General features: G+C 45.8%; 1 protein-coding gene across 5 annotated transcripts in view; it reads left to right on the top strand.

The window, feature by feature from the left end:
• The window catches only part of HEG1 (heart development protein with EGF like domains 1), an 89,349-nt gene that overhangs the window by 63,320 nt on the left and 6,138 nt on the right, over nt 1–19,891 (top strand). For 4 of the 5 annotated variants that reach the window (XM_036349280.1, XM_036349279.1, XM_036349277.1 and 1 more), the window contains 4 exons: nt 1,724–1,766; nt 1,892–1,929; nt 12,613–12,700; nt 18,863–19,037. In XM_036349280.1, coding sequence (XP_036205173.1) covers nt 1,724–1,766; nt 1,892–1,929; nt 12,613–12,700; nt 18,863–19,037 — 344 coding nt within the window. Of the gene's footprint in view, nt 1–1,723; nt 1,767–1,891; nt 1,930–5,081; nt 6,634–12,612; nt 12,701–18,862; nt 19,038–19,891 lie in introns of those variants that run through there. The other variant, XM_036349278.1, reaches the window with a different exon arrangement.

Below are 19,891 nucleotides of genomic sequence, written 5' to 3'. Positions count from 1 at the left end.
TGCTAGACCTTGTTGCCAAAAGGAACTGAAGCACCGAAATGAAAATTCATGTAGCAAAATGAGATTTCACTTAAAAGGTAAATCGGGTTGAAGGAGAAATAAAACGACTGCTCTGCTGAGACTGGAAGGAAAGTGACTCTGCAGAAAGATAGACCATCCGGCCCTGCCTGTTCGCTAGAGGCAGGCCACTCGTCTGCATTCCGAGCATCCTGGACACTGGGACAGAGAAGCCTGATTCTGAAAACAGGAGCGGACCGTAACATACAGCACAGCTTGAGGAGCACCCCACCTTTCCAGACTCCGAAGGCTAGAGAAGTGCTGGGCGTCCTCCTCGGGAGGTGACTGAGCGGTATCGTGGCAGCGCGGTCCATGACACCCCACAGTAACTCCCGTCAGGCCTGCCGGGCTGCTGCTCACACCAGGGAGCTCTGAGTGCAAGAGGATGTGGATCAGGAAAAGCGATTCCACGGAGTCCATGCCGTGCGGTCCAGGTCCACAGCTCTCAGGATCCGCTGTGAGAGAATTAGAGGTGGTTCAAACAGTGTTTGCCAGTCCGCCCCTCAAAACCCCAGTCACGTCTGTGGTCTGTGACAACAAGTAGATGCTAGGGACCTTTAACATCTAACATGAAAAAATAGAGGGAAGAACACTATTGAGCACATCTATGTAGTTAACATTATTGTGCATTAATCCGTGAGGGAGGGTGTGGGGAGTCTAGATCTCTGGCCGCAGCCTGCAGGGCGGGCCCCTCCCCTTTCCCAGCCGTGCAGGCTGTGGGTGTCACGTCCCACTGTTAGCGTGTGTGCTGTCTGTCCGGGGATCACTGCTCTATACCGTGTACCTGTGCTCACCCACGATTGTTGTATGCAGTGTATACCAGACCTTAATCATGAATCAAATGTTTATCATTCCTTGCAGCAACAGATTTGTCGAGGGGGCCATTTTTTTTGTCCGCTTTTCACCCAAACCTATGTTGTAGCTCAGGGCGTTCGCTTAGCTGACTGGAGTGTTGAAAGTGTTCTGTAATCCAATAAATTCAGCAACTACTGACTCAGGGGGATGGCTGGGCCACACACAGCCCTTCAGGGAAGCAGTGGGCCCTGAGCCGTACCACCAGAGGGCTCAAGGTTATGTTCTTGGGCCCCGTTCCGGTTAGGGCTCATCTCTATAGCCCCTGCACAGATGATAAAAGCGTCTTTTATGAAAACAGGTGCCCCCTAGGACCACAGGCAAGAGGATGACACCACCACCTTGTGGGGGCTGTGGGGCCAGCAGCGGGTTAAAGGTCTGACCTAGAGAAGGTGAAGCACTTGTCTGTATATGTGATGCTGCCCGGGGGCCACAGAGAACTTCCAGAGAGCATGGCATTTGTTGCAAAATAATGTAAAACGTTTATTTAGTGGTTGCTATGTGTCAAGCACTGTGCTAAACTTTATTTTACTTAATCCCCTCCAAGAAACTGTAAGGTAGATATTATTATTATTATTTATTATTTATAGATGGGAAACTGAGAATCACAAAGAGGTTAATTTTTTTTTCTTGGTAAAATTATGAGTTGAGCTGACAACATTATTTAGCCCAGATAACAGATAATCCTAAAGCCATTGGTAGCCTTCTGGTTCTAGAATATTCTTGTGGACTTTAGGTTGGCTGGTGTTTAATGAACTGCCAGTCTAGGCCAACGGAAGTGGCCACCTTCACCGACTGTCCTTTTCTCTTTCAGCGTGTGAAGACGGATACAGGCTTGAAAACGAAACCTGCATGAGGTAGGCTCCCGGTTCACTTATTCTGATGCGTTTGTTGCAAACCTTACTTAGAAATTACTTAGTGAATTGCCGCAATGATTTCTTTTGAGATTTGAGACTCATTCTTGTTCTTTGTTGACTTGCAGTTGCCCATTTGGCCTTGGTGGTCTCAACTGTGGAAACCGTGAGTATGCAGAAGGGGCCCGTTCCACCTGGGCGGGCCTGGCGGGGTTGTCAGCGAGCAGGGTGGCTGTCCCTTCCCCGCTCCTCAGTCCAGATCCGCTGTTCCCTCAGCCCCTGTGCTGGGAGGTATGTGGAAAGCAACGTGTTCTGCAGGGGCTGAGGGCTGGTGGGGAGATAAACACCTCCCTCAGTAGCCTGGCCGGGAGTGTGACTACAGTGAATTAAATGTGAGATGTGAGGCAGGCAGGGAGGGGCCACACCTTACTTTCTTTTAGTAAGTTTTATTATGTACCTTTTTTTGAACATGAATAATACATTAAGTAAAATAAAACAAATTCATTCCTGAGTACACACTCTCTTGGTGTACTCAGCGTGGAGCCACTTGAAGGCCAGACTCTAGAGATTTGGGGTTAAATATCCATCTAGGATTACTGGTAACTATGGTCATCCGATTTACCCCGACTGCAAACTAGCAGAGGTTACAGTAGACAGCCTAAGAGGAAGACGAGAAGTACTTCCAAAGCATCTCTGCGTCTGGGAGGGGATGGTTTGGAGGTGTTGGGAGACTTTGGTAGGTATGGAGGAAGAAGGAGGAACAACGTAAAGGTCTCGGGCAGCCTGGGCCATGGTATTCGCTGGGCAGCGTGTAAGTGGATGTGGCTGAGGATAGAGCAGTGGTTCTCAACCTCGGCTGCATATTAGAATCACCTGGGAATCTTTTTAAAATCCTGATTGCTGGGCCTCGTCCTCTGGAAATTCTGCTTCTTTGTTATGGGGTGGGGCCACAACATTAGTAACAAAGAAACAGAATTTCCGGAGGACTGGGCCCAGAAATCAGGATTTTAAAAAGATCCCCATGTGATTCTAATGTGCAGCCAAGGTTGAGAACCACTGGAATAGAGAAAGAAGAAGGTGGCGAGTGGAGGACGAGGTTGGCAGAGTACAGGGGACCAAGCTGTTGGGGGCTTGGATGGCCAGCCGGAGAGTAACTGATCCGTTTCTATTGTGGAACTAGCAGATCTTAGAGCAGGAAGGCAGTTTGGACAAGAAAATGAAGCCGGGCTGCAGTGAGGAGGACAGACAGCAGGGGGGAAGAACACAGCGGGGTAGAGACTCCAGGACAGGCATGGCCGGGGCTCGGGCTAGAGACGGGCTCGGGGCATCTGCTTGTTGATGTTCCCGCTCCCCGAAGCACAGAGGGTAGGACGGTGGTAGCTGGCTGTGTGCATGCGTGGCGCGTGTCACACCTAATTTAGTTCTTTGAAAACAAAAAAAGCAGTTGTGATGAATTTAGAATCACTTTCACTGACATTTTCTTATATGGAAACCTGACAAATTGAATCATCCTCAAAATTATGAAAGATACTCTGGGGTGTAGGATGGAATAGGAATAACAACACTCAGTGCTTCATTTTAGGGTCGCTTTGTCCTTCATTCTATAGGTAAACATGCCAACAGTCCATATTCTAAGTTTACTTAGACCAAAAGTAGACACGGTTTTATCTAACACGTGTAACAGTCCCATATCTGTTCCCCAACAGTGCCCCTTGCTTTTTATGTCCTCAATGATATTTTCTTTGCTCGTAAACTTTCTTTTAGTAAGTTTTATTATGTACCTTTTTTTGAACATGAATAATACATTAAGTAAAATAAAACAAATTCATTCCTGAGTACACACTCTCTTGGTGTACTCAGCGTGGAGCCACTTGAAGGCCAGACTCTAGAGATTTGGGGTTAAATATCCATCTAGGATTACTGGTAACTATGGTCATCCGATTTACCCCGACTGCAAACTAGCAGAGGTTACAGTAGACAGCCTAAGAGGAAGACGAGAAGTACTTCCAAAGCAACTATATTTAGAGCCATACTGCACAGAGAGGGAGGAACCCACAGAATTAATGATTATCTTCTTTAAAAAGTAGCAACCTGCGGCCACTGTGTGGTGGAGTAAATGACCCTGTGGTCTTCAGCAGTTCCTAAGGGCATCATGAAACAACTTTAAGTGCCGACATTCGTTACGATGGACCAAGTCGTCACACACCAAATGGTGTTCCGTGTTACTACGAACGGATTTTTACTCACGACACTTCTAACATCAGATGCGTGGGTTTTCCTCACATCGAGCAGTTCTGACACCACTCAGACCTCGCAGGTGAAGGGCTCAGTCTCACAAAACTGCCCCCACTCAGACCCAATCCCGCATCCAGGCCTCCGGGACTCATGACCAACACGCTGTAAATCAGGGATTCCCTGGCCCCCTGGTCAGAGTCAGTACTTTGCTAGAACTTAGAGCGTCCTTAAACTGATCAGAGAGAGGAGTGGTTTGCACCCAAGAATACACCAAAGACCTAGGATTTTCAGTGTGGAAAACGGAGGCTGAGCCGTCAGGTAAAACATGTAAGATATCTGAGACTTGTTTCGCCGAACGCTGCAACACTAGCACTAACGGGCATAGTCGTTAGAAGAGATGGTTGTGGGGCTCACAGTAGGGACTACACCACAAGCCTGCGGGCCTTGCCCTAAGACATTAGAAGTATTAAAAACAGAGAGGCGTAGATAACATAAAGAATAATTTACGCAAGGGAGGAGATCACAACAGAGTTGCATCACATTTGCAAGCAACATATTGGAATATAGTCCCATCAGATGGCAAAGAGTGAATGAGCAAGAGGGCGAGGAGTGTGGAGCTGCAGCAACTCTGGGGGGAGCCAGGGAGCAGGAGGGGAGAGTGCCACCTGCCCCGTCCCCCTGGGGCCTCTCGGCCCTGACAGGCTCTCATAGAATGAGCCAGTGACTTGGACCCGCTTTGGTCAAACAGCTTTCCAAATCGTTATTTACCAGAGAATGCTCCCTACCCCTCAGTGAAGGGAAGAGTGACCCAGAGAGGGAAGTGGACATGGGGAAAGCCCTCTAGTGGTGGAGGGAAAGGGGTGTCCTAAGCGGCAGCTAGTGCCGCCGCCCCCCCCCCCCCCCCCCAGGGATTGTTAAATACTATGGGTGCCTGGAGATGAAAAACCCTATAACCGTGAGCTGTTCTGTAAGTTTCTGTGTCTCCTCATTTTGTGTGTGTGTGTGTTTGGGGGAGCGGGGGTGGTGGTCTTGGAAGGAGCCAGGATTTCTCTCTGATCTGGGACTTTTTTCTGTTTATCCCAGTTGCTCTCATGTCCAACAGGGGGCACACTGCTATCTGGATGGAGCCTAGCTCCTGGCCACGTTTTGTTGGTGACGCCTGTGTTAACTCAGTGATGGCGTGTAAACACCACTTTATGACTTTGATATCTGAATTAGCTTTAGTGTTGCCAAGCAACGAAGAGGGGCTGATAACAAATAGTATCTGCCACCTGCTCCGTTCCCTGAGGTCAGAGACCAGCCCTGGGCGTTGGTTAAGGAATCAGGAACACCTGAGCTTCATCCCCATCAATGGCGCCTTGTGAAGTCTGGCTGGTCACCCAGTGTTCTGTGCCAAACAACAGGGCTCTGGTCACTCTTTGCGGCCACTTCTGCGGTCATTCAGAGGTGGTAAGTGCCTTCTGCGGGCTGTGGTTGGGCTGGATTCTTTGTAGACAACAAGTGCTCGTTCTCCATGCATTCCCGGGGCACACATTCTGCCCAAGCTCAATGAGATGGGCGCCCAGATTTGTCCAGCCAAGCCATGGCCTTGAGACTCCCTCACTCCTACGTTCCTGGGAGTCGTCCAACTCTACTGTGTTCTGGGTTCCGGCATAACCTGTGACCTGTCCGTCCAGATTTCCCCATTAGCTCTCTATTGTGTCCGGATTACACGCCTTGTTCCTCATGGAGAATGTCCTTCAACTGCAAGGGCAGCTCCGGCCCTTCTTCCAAGTCCTTTAGTTCCTGAGGTGGTGAGGGCCAGCGGGACTCCCGTGTGTACCTGGCAGGGCCACCTACACCTGGGCAGCTCAGGTCTGCACCTGTCTCATCACTGCCCTCCTTTTGGTTATGTTCCCATGTGGAACGTCTCTATTTATACCCCAGATTCCAGCAATCCTCGTGCCCCGGGTCCACTGGACCCAGATCCTCTTACAGGCTTGTCAGGATGCCCCCCTCGCCCTTCCCTTGCTGCCCCACCTCTTCCTCGGTGTGCACGCTCCCTCCTGTGCTTGAATTTCATACTGTCTCCTCCTCACAGTCGTCTTCTATTTCCCATGGCATCCTGGTTTAGCTCACCCTTTTTCTCTTTTTAAAATACGTTTTTTCATAACATGAAACAACACCTGTCCATTGATTTTAATATTTGTCCCAAGTTAACTAGAAAATAAATATAAGTTCAGGGAAGAAGAAAGCTAAACTAAACAGTGTCATCATCCGTGAAACATCACTGGTCTGCATCCTTGCTGCTGAGTGTGGTCCGCAGGACCCGCAGCAGCTCCCAGGAGCTGTTGGAAATGCAGAATTCCCACCTCCTCACTCCAGCCCTGCTGCACCAGAACCTGGACTCGAAGTGAATTCGGTTAATGTGCAGATTCACGTGCGTTTTCAAGTTTGAGAAGCACTGGTCTTCTGTATCTGCCCAGCGTTATGTATGGAATTGGATCTCACCGAATGTACTGTTTGTAACCCGCTAGTAACTTGAGTAAACTGTGCGATATTGTCATTTGCCTAACTCTATTATAATGTCATTTTCCATACTCTGTGGAATCCTACTCTGTGGATGACCATCATAAACTCGCCGTTTGCTTATTACCCTTTTTAAGTTTGTCTTATAGTCCCATCCTCTAAGCCAGTGGTTCTCAACCTTGGCTGCACATTAGAATCACCTGGGTGTCTTTTTAAAATCCTGATTTCTGGGCCTCATCCTACGGAAATTCTGTTTCTTTGTTATGGGGTGAGGCCACAACATTAGTAACAAAGAAACAGGATTTCCGGAGGATGGGGCCCAGAAATCAGGATTTTAAAAAGATTCCCAGTGATTCTAATGTGCAGCCAAGGTTGAGAACCACTGGCCTAAGCCATTTTGCCACTTTGTGGTTATTGTCCTTTTGTGATTCTGGAACTCACATCATTTCCTAGATTACCCTTGTCTGGTGCAGATGTTCGTCCATCTCCTTTTCATATTCACGACCTGCCCCTTCATAGCCCATCCTTTCCATGCAAAGGTTCCCTCCCCCAGAGATTCCTGCGCAGCTGTCCCACTCCGCCAGTGGGGAATTAGGGGTGTACAGGGCAAGGTGGGGGGAGGGGTGCACAGCTTCCATGCCCTCTGAGTGTGTGACTCTCCCCAAACTCTCCAAACCCCATCCTTTTGGGTTTTTCTGAAGGTTTCTTAAAAAGGCACGATTGATTAAATCATTGGTTATTGGCAATCAATTCAACCTCCAGGCCCTCTCCCCTCCCCGTAGGTCAGGAGGTAGGACTGAAAGTTCTAACTCTCTAATCACAAGGTTGGTTCCCCTGGCAACCACTCCCCATCCTTAGGTACTTTCCAAAAGTCACCTCGTGAACATCACAGAAGACACCTTTATGGGCTCTCATCACTTAGGAAACTCTAAGCAGTGGTTCTCAGCCTTCTGGCCCTTTAAATACAGTTCCTCATGTTGTGACCCAGCCATAAAATTATTTTTGTTGCTACCTCATAACTGTAATGTTGCTCCTGTTATGAATCATAATGTAAATATCTGATATGCAGGATGGTCTTAGGTGACCCCTGTGAAAGGGTCGTTTGACCGCCAAAGGGGTCTCGACCCACAGGTTGAGAACCTCTGCCAAGGGTTTTAGGAGCGCTGCCTGGAACTGGGATGAAGACTACGTATATATTTCTTATTATAAATCACAGTGTCACCGTTGGCTAAGGTTCTCTTCTGGAGTAAAGAAGCCTACCCAGCTTAAGCAACAAAGACAGCTTATTGGAAGGCTCCCGGGTGTGTCATGGGATTCCAGCCTCAGGGGGATGTGGGGACCACAGCAGCTGGCGGCCCGGGGCCTTCGTTCACCGGACCCCATCTTCATCTCCGCTCTCCGCTGTGCACAGGCGCGCTCTCCTTCCCAGACCACGTGCTGGAAACAGGCTCGCCAAACGTCACTGAGTGTGTGTTACCCGTTCAGCCAGTTTGAAGGAGGAAGCTCTCTATTTTCCCCAAATTGAAATTCCTGTGAAGGAACTAATTGATCCATGTGTTTCCTCCCAGACCAATCTGCTGTGGCCAGGGGATGATATCATGCCAGCCTGACCACCCCACCATAACCTGCACTGGGGGTGAACAGCTCCCGAAAGAGGGCTGGCTAAGCAGACAGTCCAGTAGAATCCACCCAAATAAGCATATGAACAAGGACAAAATAGACTGTAGAAAAGGCCAAGGCTCAGAATGGTTGTCTTAATGAAAAAGCCAACAGTGATGACAGAGACATCAACTGAGGATCAAACTATACGAATAAAGAAAAGATAGAGCCACTGCTGGAGAAAGACTGAAATGTCAGCAGATGTCAAGAAGAAAGTAAGCCTGGCCTGCATGGCTCAGTGGTTGAGCGTCAACCCAAGAACCAAGGGGTCACCAGTTCGATTCCCAGTCAGGGCACAAGCCCAGGGTTCAGGCTCGATCCCCAGTAGGGGCTGTGCAGGAGGCAGCTGATCAATGATGTTTCTCTCTCATCGATGTTCCTATCTCTCTATCCCTCTCCCTTCCTCTCTCCCTAAAAAATATCAATTAAAAAAGAAAGAAAGTAAGACTGAGAATTCCAAGTCCATCATTCTGGAGATCTCCTCAAAGTGGAAAGAATAAGACAGACAAACTTAAGCCGACACCACTGCCTTCTCTCACGTTAGTAAGTCACCTTTCAGAGCGCCTGCGGAACTGATGAGCGTTACAGTTGATGTTGATTTGAATCCCATGCACCTGTACATCATCACGTGGCCTCATAATAAATCTAAAGTCAGTACTTGAGTCCAAAGAATCACATAGTTCATCAACTGACTTCACAGCTGGTATGAGAAAAAAGATCTGTGGGTTATGTTGTCCATAAACTTATTACAAGTTTCCAGTGATATGGCTGCCAAAGAACATCAAACATACTCTTTAAAAAATTATATATGTGTATAAGATAAATTATGTATACACACACAATTTCTACATTTAGAGGAGGTTATGAGTGTGTGTACACATATGAATAAAATCTGGGACAGCCCTAGCTGGTTTGGCTCAGTGGATAGAGCGTCGGCTTACAGACTGAAGGGTCCCAAGTTCGATTCCAATCAAGGGCATATACTTGGGTTGCTGGCTCAATTCCCAGTAGGGGCGTGCAGGAAGCAGCCGATCAATGATTCTCTCTCCTCATTGTTTCTACCTCTCCCTCCCTCTCCCTTCCTCTCTGAAATCAGTAAAAATATATTTTTTTAAAAAAATCTGGGACATATAGAAAACCCCAAAGAAGAAAGTAAAGTACTTGAGGCAGCACTAACTTCCATGAGCGTTTTGGTGAATTCCCTCCCAGCTCTTTCTCAGCGCCCATGTGCAGTCTAAGACTCCTCTCCTGTGTAATCTAAGCCAATGCTGCCCAAAGTCTGGTCTGCAGGCCGGCGGCATCACTGTGCCCCCGGAGCTTGCTGGAGGTACAACTTCTCTTCTTGGCCCAGGCCCCGACCTGCTGAATCAAGTGTGTTCAGGTGGGGACCAGCCATCTGAGTTTGCACAGCCTCTGGGTGGTTCAGACCCACAGGAAAGTTTTAGGAGCACGAGGGTGTACCAGTGCTCCTCAAAATGTGATCTGCCAGCTGTTATCGGGCTGCAAAAAGAAACACAAAAATTGAGAGGAAACATTTATGTTAAACTTAGAAATATTGATGTTAATTTCACATGCTGTGACATCCAACCATGGGATCCTTTTAAAAAAATAGTATTGTTGTATTTTACAAAGTCACTCCACAGTCGACTCCTTATAAAAAAGAGAAAGCGCCCTCACCAGTGTGGCTTAGTTGGGTGAACGTCGTCCCATGAACCAAAAGGTGGCCAGGTTTGATTCCTGGTCAGGGCACATACGCAGGCTGTGGGTTGGATTCCTGATCTGGGTGCATGGGTGGTGGCGGGGGCGGTGAGGGGGGGGCACAACCGATTGATGTTTCTCTCTCACACATTTATGTTTCTCCTTCTCCACCTTCCTCTCTCTAAGATCAATAAAAAATAAATAAAAAATAAGAATCTGCAGGCCCACTAAAAAAAACAAAAAAAAAAAAAAAGGAGAAAGGAAATTCATGAAAGTTGGTGCCTATAGGGAAAGATAAAATGAGACTTTATTTTCTTTACTTAAAAATAATATAAAAATGCACAAGCAAAGAAAAGTAGGTCCTAGACCACAGATGGTTTGAGAAGCACTGGGCACAGTGTGTCTGAGTCTGTCTCTTCTGAGACAAAACTGCCTGTTTTCAAGGGAAACCTGCCACAACTGCAGCCACTTGTGAGGCCACTTCTAAATTGAGCACCTGCTTGTTTTGCTGGAGTGAGAGTTTTTGAGTTTGGTGTGGAGGGATGAGTAGGAGCCAGACTTTGGTCTTTAGAAACAGAGAGGGCCACTGTAGGTTGGTTTGCTCATTTGTTTCACTGTAGGTTTATTAAAGCTGGGAAATGGCATGATCAGATTTGTGTTTTGAAATGAGTGGGCAAGACTGGGTGCAGGAAGGTATGTTGGGAGGCGGTTCAGTTGTCTAATCAATAGTAGACTGTAGCTTAGGGGGTGGTAGTGGTGGAGGTGAGAAAGAGGTGAAAATCTAGATTTGTCTTTTGTCTTCACTTTTGTTAAAAGCGAAGTTTAAATACATGTATTTGGAGGTGAGGGCGAGAATGACCTCCTTCCAAGGTTTAGCTTTGTCTTCTGTATATCTTAGTACTCATGGTCTTCAAGATAACCAAGTTTCTGTGCTGTTTATTCAAATAAAGGATAAGCAAATGGTTGCCTCGCTTGCATTTGCTTTTGTCTCACAGTCAGCTCACTCTCAGCTCCACGCATTGTCCTTCGGTGTTGCCTGAGACATGGAGAACATGGTTCCATCTTATTTTAATATACAAAACCTGGCTATTGGCCACTTTTACATCCTGAACCACAGACCCTCAGAGCAAAATTTTAATTATATTTCCACAACATAGGAAAAATCTATCTGGCACTGCTGGTGTGTTCAGTGGTTAGAGTGCCACCCATGCACTGAAGGGTTGTGGGTTCAATTTCTGGTTTAGGGCACATACCTGGGTTGCAGGTTTGATCCCCAACCAGTCAGAGCGTGTGTAGGAAGCAACTAATCAATGTGACTCTCTCACATTGGTGTTTCTCTCTCTCTCTCTCTCTCCCCCTCATCCCCCCCTTCCTTCCACTCTATCTAAAAAAAAAGAAGAAATGAAAAAAATATCCTTGGGTGAGGATTAATTTTTTTTAAATCATTATTTAATAAGCTTCACTAAATTATGATTTTCCCAGAAATGCACAGGTATAAAATTTATGGATTAAAAATTAATATTATTATGTATGATATGTACCTGCACATGTGACTGCTAATTTTTGGTAGTTAAATTCCATTTGTATGTGTTGAGGAAACCACTCAGTGCCTAGCATGGTATGTATATGCAGTGATTCCCAGCTCTGGTCTTAACCGGCCAGTAATATTTCTTACAAAACTGGAGAGTCTAACCTAGGGTCACCTCCTTTTTATTTTATTAATTAAAAACCTAAAACCAAATTAAGAATTTTTATATTTACTGTCACTATACATTTTTTAAAAATCTCAGAAACAACACCAAAGGGTGGGAAGTAGCCAAGAAAAGATTCCCTATTTTCTCCATTAGTTTTTAGAAACCAATTTTACTGGAGGCATAATTTACACATAATAAAATGCACACATAGTAAGTGAGGGTAAAACAGGAAGGACCGAGTCTTAGAAGACAGAACAATGATTGAAACCAGATAGATTTAGTTTTAGAAAAATTCACCTATCGCCTTCATTTTTCTCTTTTTACCACGGATTGGTGAAAATGTCCTCAGGGCTGGTCCGCAGGTACACTTGGGGAGCCATTCTAGGAGTGGCTGAGAAAGAGGAACTTGACTGAAAACAGTGCAGGGGAGAAAAATAACTTTTCCTCTACCCTTCTACGTCCTTGGCTGACACCCCCAAACATCACCATAATAAAACATATTAACAGGTGAACAAACTTAATTACATATGTGCACAGGGGAGTCCCACAAGATGAGACTCCAAAGGCAGCCGATGATTGAGGCTAACATACCCTCCTGAGCTAAGGGTAGGACCAGAGGCCTGGGGCTGCAGGGTAGGGAAGGCAAGTCATGGGAGGTGAGGAGAGGAAATGTTTGGCAAACAGTGGCTTCCCTGCCAAGTAGGACAATCTCTCTGCTGAAAAAGGTCTCTCTGCGAATAGCTCTATTGCTGGTCCAGGCGGGCTTTCTAATGTAACGCTCCCTTACCAACGGGTAAGTAATGCTCTGTTTTCAGAGCTTCTCCTATGTCTGCAATTTCTCAGACATAACAAACATGCCAAAGAGGCATGTTTTGGGGTGGCAAATTCTGCCGCCCTCTGACCTAGGAAATGTAGAGCTAACCCTGAGGAGCCCTTGCTGGGGGTCCAGGAAGTGAAAGGTGAGGTCACGGTGGGGAGGGGAGGAGAATCATACTTGTGTATCCGTTTATTCATTCATCACCTCTTACCAGTCTTTTTCTTTTAAACCTGTTTAGCCTATCAGCTTATCACCGTGGTGATTGCAGCAGCAGGAGGCGGGCTTCTGCTGATCCTCGGCATTGCACTGATTGTCACCTGCTGCCGGTGAGTGATGGAGTTCACACTCTAATTCTGTTTCTTTGCATGTGCTATGCAAGGGCCAATTTTTACTCTTCGGGAATGTTCGGGGTGGTTTACAGCATTAAATCGTAATATATGACTGAACCACTAAAAAAAGCAGAAAGGGAAATCCATGATAGGTAGTGCCATTGGAGGAAAGAAAAGACGGTCAATGGGACTTTATTTTCTTTAATGAAAAGGAATATCCAAAAGCACAAGCAACAAAAAAGATAGATTGGACTGCATCAAAGTTAAAAACTTCTCTGCTAATGTATGGAACAAAATTTTTTCTCTACCCTTTTAGGTTCTTTGGTCTGATAATCAAGTTAACATAAGACAGTTTATGGGATAAAACCACATTTAATTATGTATATAGGTGGTGGGTGGTGGCACATATAAAGATGAGACCCACAGGCAGTCAGACAATTGAGGCTTATATTCCATCCAGAGCTAAGAGAAGGGACTTCAAAGGGGAGGAAGGTGATTCACAGGAAGATGGATAAACCAACGTTCGCCATGCCATGCAGAGACAATGGGATGTAGAGACAGTGGGACGCAGAGGGGACTTGGAACAAACAGGCCCTGCTGAGCTCCCCAGCAGCTTCCCACACCCAGCCCACACTCTTTGGAGTGATCTCTGATGATAGCTCTCTTTCTGGACCAAGCCCCCCATCAGAATCCTTTTAGGCAGTTAAAGGGAGGTATAAAAGCTCTTCCTGGGTCTTTTGGGCCTTGACTGTCTTCAGCTCAAATTTGTCTGCAGGCTACAGTGGCATGTTCTGGGGAGACTTGTTCTGAACCCCTTCAGCTTAAAAGATCACTATCAAGAAGTGAAAGGACAAACCACAGAATGGGAGAGAGTATTTGCAAATAAATCATATGTGTAATAAGGGACTTGCATCTAGAATATATAAAGATGTCTTACAACTCAATAATAAAAAGACATTAAATCATAATGGACCATTTTAAAATGTCCTATTTTAAAATGGAAAAGAACTTGAAAAGACATTTCTCCAGAGAAGATATACAAGTGTCCAGAAGGCACATGAAAGGATGTTCAGCATCATTAGCCACCGGGGAAATGCAATCAAAACTATCTTATACCCACTGTGATGGGTAATTTTTTCTTTTAAAAAAAGCCCTGGCTGGGTAGTTCAGTTGGTCAGAGTATTATTTTGATACGCCAAGGCTGCAAGTTCGACCCCTAATCAGGGCACATACAAGAACTAACCAGTGAATACATAACTAACTGGAACACCTTTACCTCATGTGGTTGGGTAATCAAAACTGAGGGGTTGGAGAAAGGTACAAAGAAAACAATGCAAGGTCATCCTCAACCAGCACTTCTCTCTGAAGTCAGTCAATCAGTAAAATATTTTTTAAACCCAGGGAATTACAAGTGTTGGTATGAGGATATGGAAAAACTAGAACACAAATTACAAGTGTTGGTATGAGGATACGGAAAAACTAGAACACAAATAAATATACTGCTGTAGAAATGTAAAATGATGCAGCCACTTTGAAAGTGTCTGGCCATTCCTCAGAAAGTTAAACACAGTGTTGCCATTTGACCTAGTACTTCTACTCTTAGTTATATACCGAGAGAAATGAGAAGTTATGTCCACACAGAAACATGCACATGAATGTTCATAGTGGCATTATTCATAATAGCCAAGAGCTGAAAATAACCCCAGTATCCATCAACTGATGAATGGATAAGCAAAATGTGACATATCCATACAATTAAATACTATATATATATATATATATAAAGGCTAATATGCTAAGTGTCCGACCATCAGACCAGTCACTATGATGCCCACTGACCAGCAGGGGCCAGACGCTCAACACAGAAGCTGCCGTGGTGCACACTGGCCATTTACAGAGAAACAGCACTGCGGACCTGGCACTCACAAAGCAACACTCTGCTTGCCCCAAAGTGGGACACAGGCCCTGCCACCACCCCAGAGCAACATCCCACCAAATTGTAGCCAATGCTGCCAAGACCTCATGGCGCGAAATGCGGCCCACAGCCCAGCCCAGAAACAGTGACTGTGGGTACCAGGTAATGACGTAACGTAGCAACGCCTGGCTTCCTCTCCCTAGCGACTAGCCTCTTTGGAGTTTCTTCAGCTCAGGAACATGACTTGCTTTATAGCCAGGTGCAAACATTTTACAGTTTAACCAAATGTCTGTGAAACATTTTCACATGCCTCATCTCATTTGATCCTCACAGAAGTCCTGGAGTAGGTAGATAGGAGACTCAGTAGAATCCTATTTTCTTTTTATTAGCCAGAAAATGGAGATTTAGGAAGTTTAGAAAGTGAACTTAGAAAGTTTAGAAACCAACTGTAAAGAAATAAGAAATGGTGGACTTTCAAAATGACTTCAGGTTTTCTCACTGCAGAATATAGTCAAAGACTGCTGTAATTAAATATTTCACCCTTTGTTCTCCTGTGTGATATATAATAATCTGCTTCATGTTGATATTTACTGCTGTGTTGCTGACAGTTTTCTGAAAGAGAAGTTGGGGTGCTTTGCTGGGCTGGAAAAAGTTTAGCTAAATCAGAAAGCAAGTCTAATTAAGCATATATACACACACACACACACACACACACACACACACACATACTAGTGGCCCAGTGCATGAAATTTGTGCACATTAAAAGGGAATTAATTAGAGGAGATATTGCTATTTGCCCTTTCTCTATAATAGAAGTCTCAGGGATGAAAGAAAATTAGTAAAATGTATATGAAAATCTTCCTCCTGTCAGAGTCTGGGGCACACTGGGGGACCCAGAGTCAAGTTCCCGCCCACCCATGTGCACCTCGAAATTGCACGAGACCCTGACCCGGCCGGCCCCACCCCTGTCAAGCCCCACCAAATGGGGGGCGCAGCCTCAGGTCCCCCAGCCCAGTGCTGGGGTGGGGGGCGCGGCCTGAGGTCCCCTGTCAAGCCCCACCAGACGGGGAGCGCAGCCTCAGGTCCCCCACCCCGGCACCACGCAGCCTCAGGTCCCTGCTGATCGCTCGTTACGGCTTGTGTTAGGGGAACCCTGACTCTGCTGTGGGCACAGCCATCTTGTGGCAGTGTGATGGAGTGAGGGTCAGTTTGCATATTACCACTTTATTATATAAGATAAAGCTCTCGCTGGTGCCAATCACACGTGTGTGTTTCCATCTGTCATTGTTGATCGTGAATTTGGTTGACGTTTCTATTATAGAGAAAGGGTGAATAGCGATATTAAAATATTTCTTCTAATTAATTTCCTTTCAATGTGAACAAATTCATGCACTAGGCCTCTAGTTCAACCATACAAAGGAATGAAATACTGATACATGCTGTAATGTGCATGAGCTTTGAAAATATTATGCTAAGTGAAATAAGCCAGCCTTAAAAGACCAACTATTGCATTTGTATGAAATGTTCCAAGTTGGCAAATCTAATAGAGACAGAAAGTATATGAGTGATTGCCTAGGGCTGGGTGGGCAGAGGGTAGAATTGAGAAGTAATGGCTAAGGAGTATGAGGTTTCTCTTTGGGGTGATGAAACCGTTCTAAAATTGTGATGATGGTTACACAACACTGAATATACTAAAAACCACTGACTGTATACTCTAAATGGACAAACTAAAAATCAAACAAAGATGAAATGGGTACCTGAGATACCTGAGCACAGAGAAGTTGTAGCAGGCCTGGGGATGAGCAGACCCAGCAGTGTTCTGGGTGCTAGGCTTCCTGGGAGCCAGCGAGAGTGGGTTTCTACTGGGCAGGGAAGAGAAAAGACAGTTGGTTCCCCTTCTCTGTGATTATCTATTCAGATAAGGAAACATAATCACCTTTGATTTAGATGATAATAAATGGCAGGCATTCTCCTGACATAACAGACGGAGGAAACCTACCAAAATAGCAAGATTTCTTTTCGGCCGCTGACATGCAGGACGTTTTAAGATACCCTTTGTCTCCAGTAAGGCTGAGGGACCAGGTTGCCCTAACAGCCCATTCGGGATGTAGACTTCGTGGTACAGCCTTTGCCGGTCACTTGCAAAGTTGCCACCCAATGATCAAAGATAAAGTATGTTAACGTAAAAAACCGTTGAAACCTGTAAAGAATTTTTGTGAGTTTATTTGAGCCAAACTGTCGACATATGCCAGGAAGCAGAACCTCAATGAATTGAGATAATGGTCTGGAGCAGCGGTTCTCAACCTGTGGGTCGCGACCCCTTTGGGGGTTGAACAACCCTTTCACAGGGGTCACCTAAGACCATCGGAAAACACATATATAATTACATACTGTTTTTGTGATTAATCACATGCTTTAATTTTGTTCAATTTGTGACAATGAAAATACATCCTGCATATGAGATATTTACATTACAATTCATAACAGTAGCAAAATTACAGTTATGAAGTAGCAACGAAAATAATTTTATGGTTGGGGGTCACCACAACATGAGGAACTGTATCAAAGGGTCACGGCATTAGGAAGGTTGAGAACCACTGCTCTGGAGAATGGCGGGTTATATCTGTATTTATACATTGCAATCAAAGGAAAGGGACGTAGATGGGTTACATGAAACCCACTGGTGATAGACTAGAGAGGTAGGAGAAGGCAAAGCATGGAAACCCCTTGGATTGGATAAAAAGTAAAATGATAGACGCATACTTAGGTGGGTGCAGGAACAATGAACATGATAATGAAGGAATATGTGGTATCTGTCTTGGAGCCCAGGCACATTGGGTTGTGCCCCAAGGGGTCCAGAAATAGGAAAGTTACAAGTTACCCAGACATTTCAAGGGTATGTTATTATAGATGCAAAAAGACAGATAGGCTCGGTTAAGGTAAAGGTTGACCTTGTCAGTGAAGATACTGGCCTAGGACGCAACTGCCCACCATAACTGCTTTTAGTTAAAGTTTAATTTCAGACCATCCTTTGTGGTTACTTTAGGTCTCTGAGTTTGTAAGACTGCCATGCAGGCCTCCCCTGAGCTTGTCAAGTTAGCATGTGGGCCCTTTCGTCCAAAAGTATGAGCGAAATAAAATCCTGGGGCTGAGACTAGGAGCTGGAGAGAGAAACCCTGGGTGCTCAAGGGGACATCAGCCCCCTGTGTGCTAAATGCCCTGTACCAGGGAGTTGTAACCATGGGGGAAGGACCTTGTGACTGTTGGTCACTGGAAAGGAAGGCTAGCTGTGAATAAGGAAGCCACTGTGAGACCAGATGCCCCACCCTCCGGGCAGCACAGTGGCAGGCCTGTTCAGAATTTGCAGGAGGAACAACACCTAAGCCACACACTGGACATTTGCTTTTATGACCGCGAGTTGCTTTGTGCTTTCCCACGAACATTTGCTTATAGGAAAATGAGGTAGAAGGAAGAAAAGTCCAGGGTACATATGGGTAAACATGTCTAGTACGTAGGTGACTAACATATTCCAACAATTTCCAGTGACCACCTCTCACATGTAGGGGACTTGCCCCAGGGTTTCCCTGACCCACTGACATGAGACGTGTAGGTGTATAAATAGGTGGCTTTTTTTGCAAACAAGACATCCTGGTTTTATGGTTTGTGAAGTAGCTTCATGTGGTAGAAGAGCACTAGCCAGGGCGTTGGACGGCCTTGGTTCTAGTCCCAGCTTTGTTAGTAGCGAGATATGGCCCGGGGAGCAAGTCGCATCTCTCCGCCCAGCCAGAGGCGCCCCGTCCCCAGAGCTCCTGTTCTAATAAATCTGCATGAGACCTAGAAGCTCCATGTGCGTTGTGATGCTCCCGCTGGCCAGAACCAGAGGCCGAAGGCCTTTCCTCCGACTCTTGGCTCCCACTGGCCCCATGATGCGCCGGTCTGTCCCCAGGAGGGTCTGAGTCAGCTCTCTGGCAGCTCTCTGAGAGGCCTGCCATGGTCCCCTGGGCCTCTTAGTTTGGAGGGGTTTTTGCATCTTTCCTTGTACGTAATTGCATTTTTACTTGTTTGGGCAAATACTAAAGATAATAACAGTAATGACATTCCTGGGTGGGCAGCTACAAAGAAATATAGTGGTAGCTTTAGGTCTAATTTACCTTGTAAAATGCTAGATGGTGCTTTCACAAATACCTTTTATTTTTTAACAAAATGTATTCATTTAAATTTTCAAATATTTTTTTACCCCACAGAAAGAATAAAAATGACATAAGCAAACTCATCTTCAAAAGTGGAGATTTCCAAATGTCCCCATACGCTGAGTACCCCAAGAACCCTCGCTCGCAGGAATGGGGCCGAGAAGCTATTGAGATGCATGAGAACGGAAGCACCAAAAACCTCCTCCAGATGACGGACGTGTATTACTCGGTGTGTATTCCGGGGCCAGGGGGCCCGCAGGCTCCGGTTCCCTCTGAGAATTAAAGGGATTCTGTTTGGCTGTAGTCAAAGCACTACAGCTAGTTACAGGTTACAGGGAATGATGGCCTAAGCCCCTTAGGGACAGAATTTAATGTTCAGTTCACTTATGACCTATTTGCATGTTAGTTATTGGAACAGTGAGATATGAAGGCTGTTTCCACAGAGCACATTGCCTTTATGGGATGGTAGCAGGAGCCGTCTTGTTATGAACCTTGCTTTTAAGTTATAGGATTGGATACTGAAAGATAGAGAAATGATACTTAGCCTTTGGCCCTTTCCTTTTTATCTCTTGTCTGCCCCACCTTACCTCATGTTGTTGGGTAATCGAAACTGAGGGGTTAGAGAAAGGTAGAAAGAGAGCAATATAACCTCATCCACCACCAGCACTTCTCAGAGGCTTCGAAGATATATGTAATAGGTGTTTAATAATTTGCTCTGCCCAGCCCTGGACTGTGTCTCTGGGACAGATGGGACACACCCTGCAACCCTGGCTGCTTCTGTCCCACAGCGAGGAATCCATGTCATATTTCCAGGCACTGCTCAGTTCATTTCACATCACACTGCGTCAGCCATAAAGCAAACACATAAAGCCGAAAAATAAATAGATGTCAGGTGACTTCTCACACCATGTTGGAGCGGTAGCAATAAACATGCACTCTGGCTCCATGGGGACTTAATAACACCAGGCGATCCTGTGACAGAAACCACAACCCCTCTGGTTGCTAAGGGGACTCACCATGGGGGTTCAGACTTTGGACGGGAAGGGCAAGTTTGTTTATGGTAAGAACGCGATTGCTTCCATG

Source organism: Myotis myotis, unplaced genomic scaffold, assembly GCF_014108235.1.
Source record: "Myotis myotis isolate mMyoMyo1 unplaced genomic scaffold, mMyoMyo1.p scaffold_m19_p_2, whole genome shotgun sequence".
Lineage (NCBI taxonomy): Eukaryota > Metazoa > Chordata > Mammalia > Chiroptera > Vespertilionidae > Myotis > Myotis myotis.
This window is presented reverse-complemented; position numbering and strand designations above follow the sequence as displayed.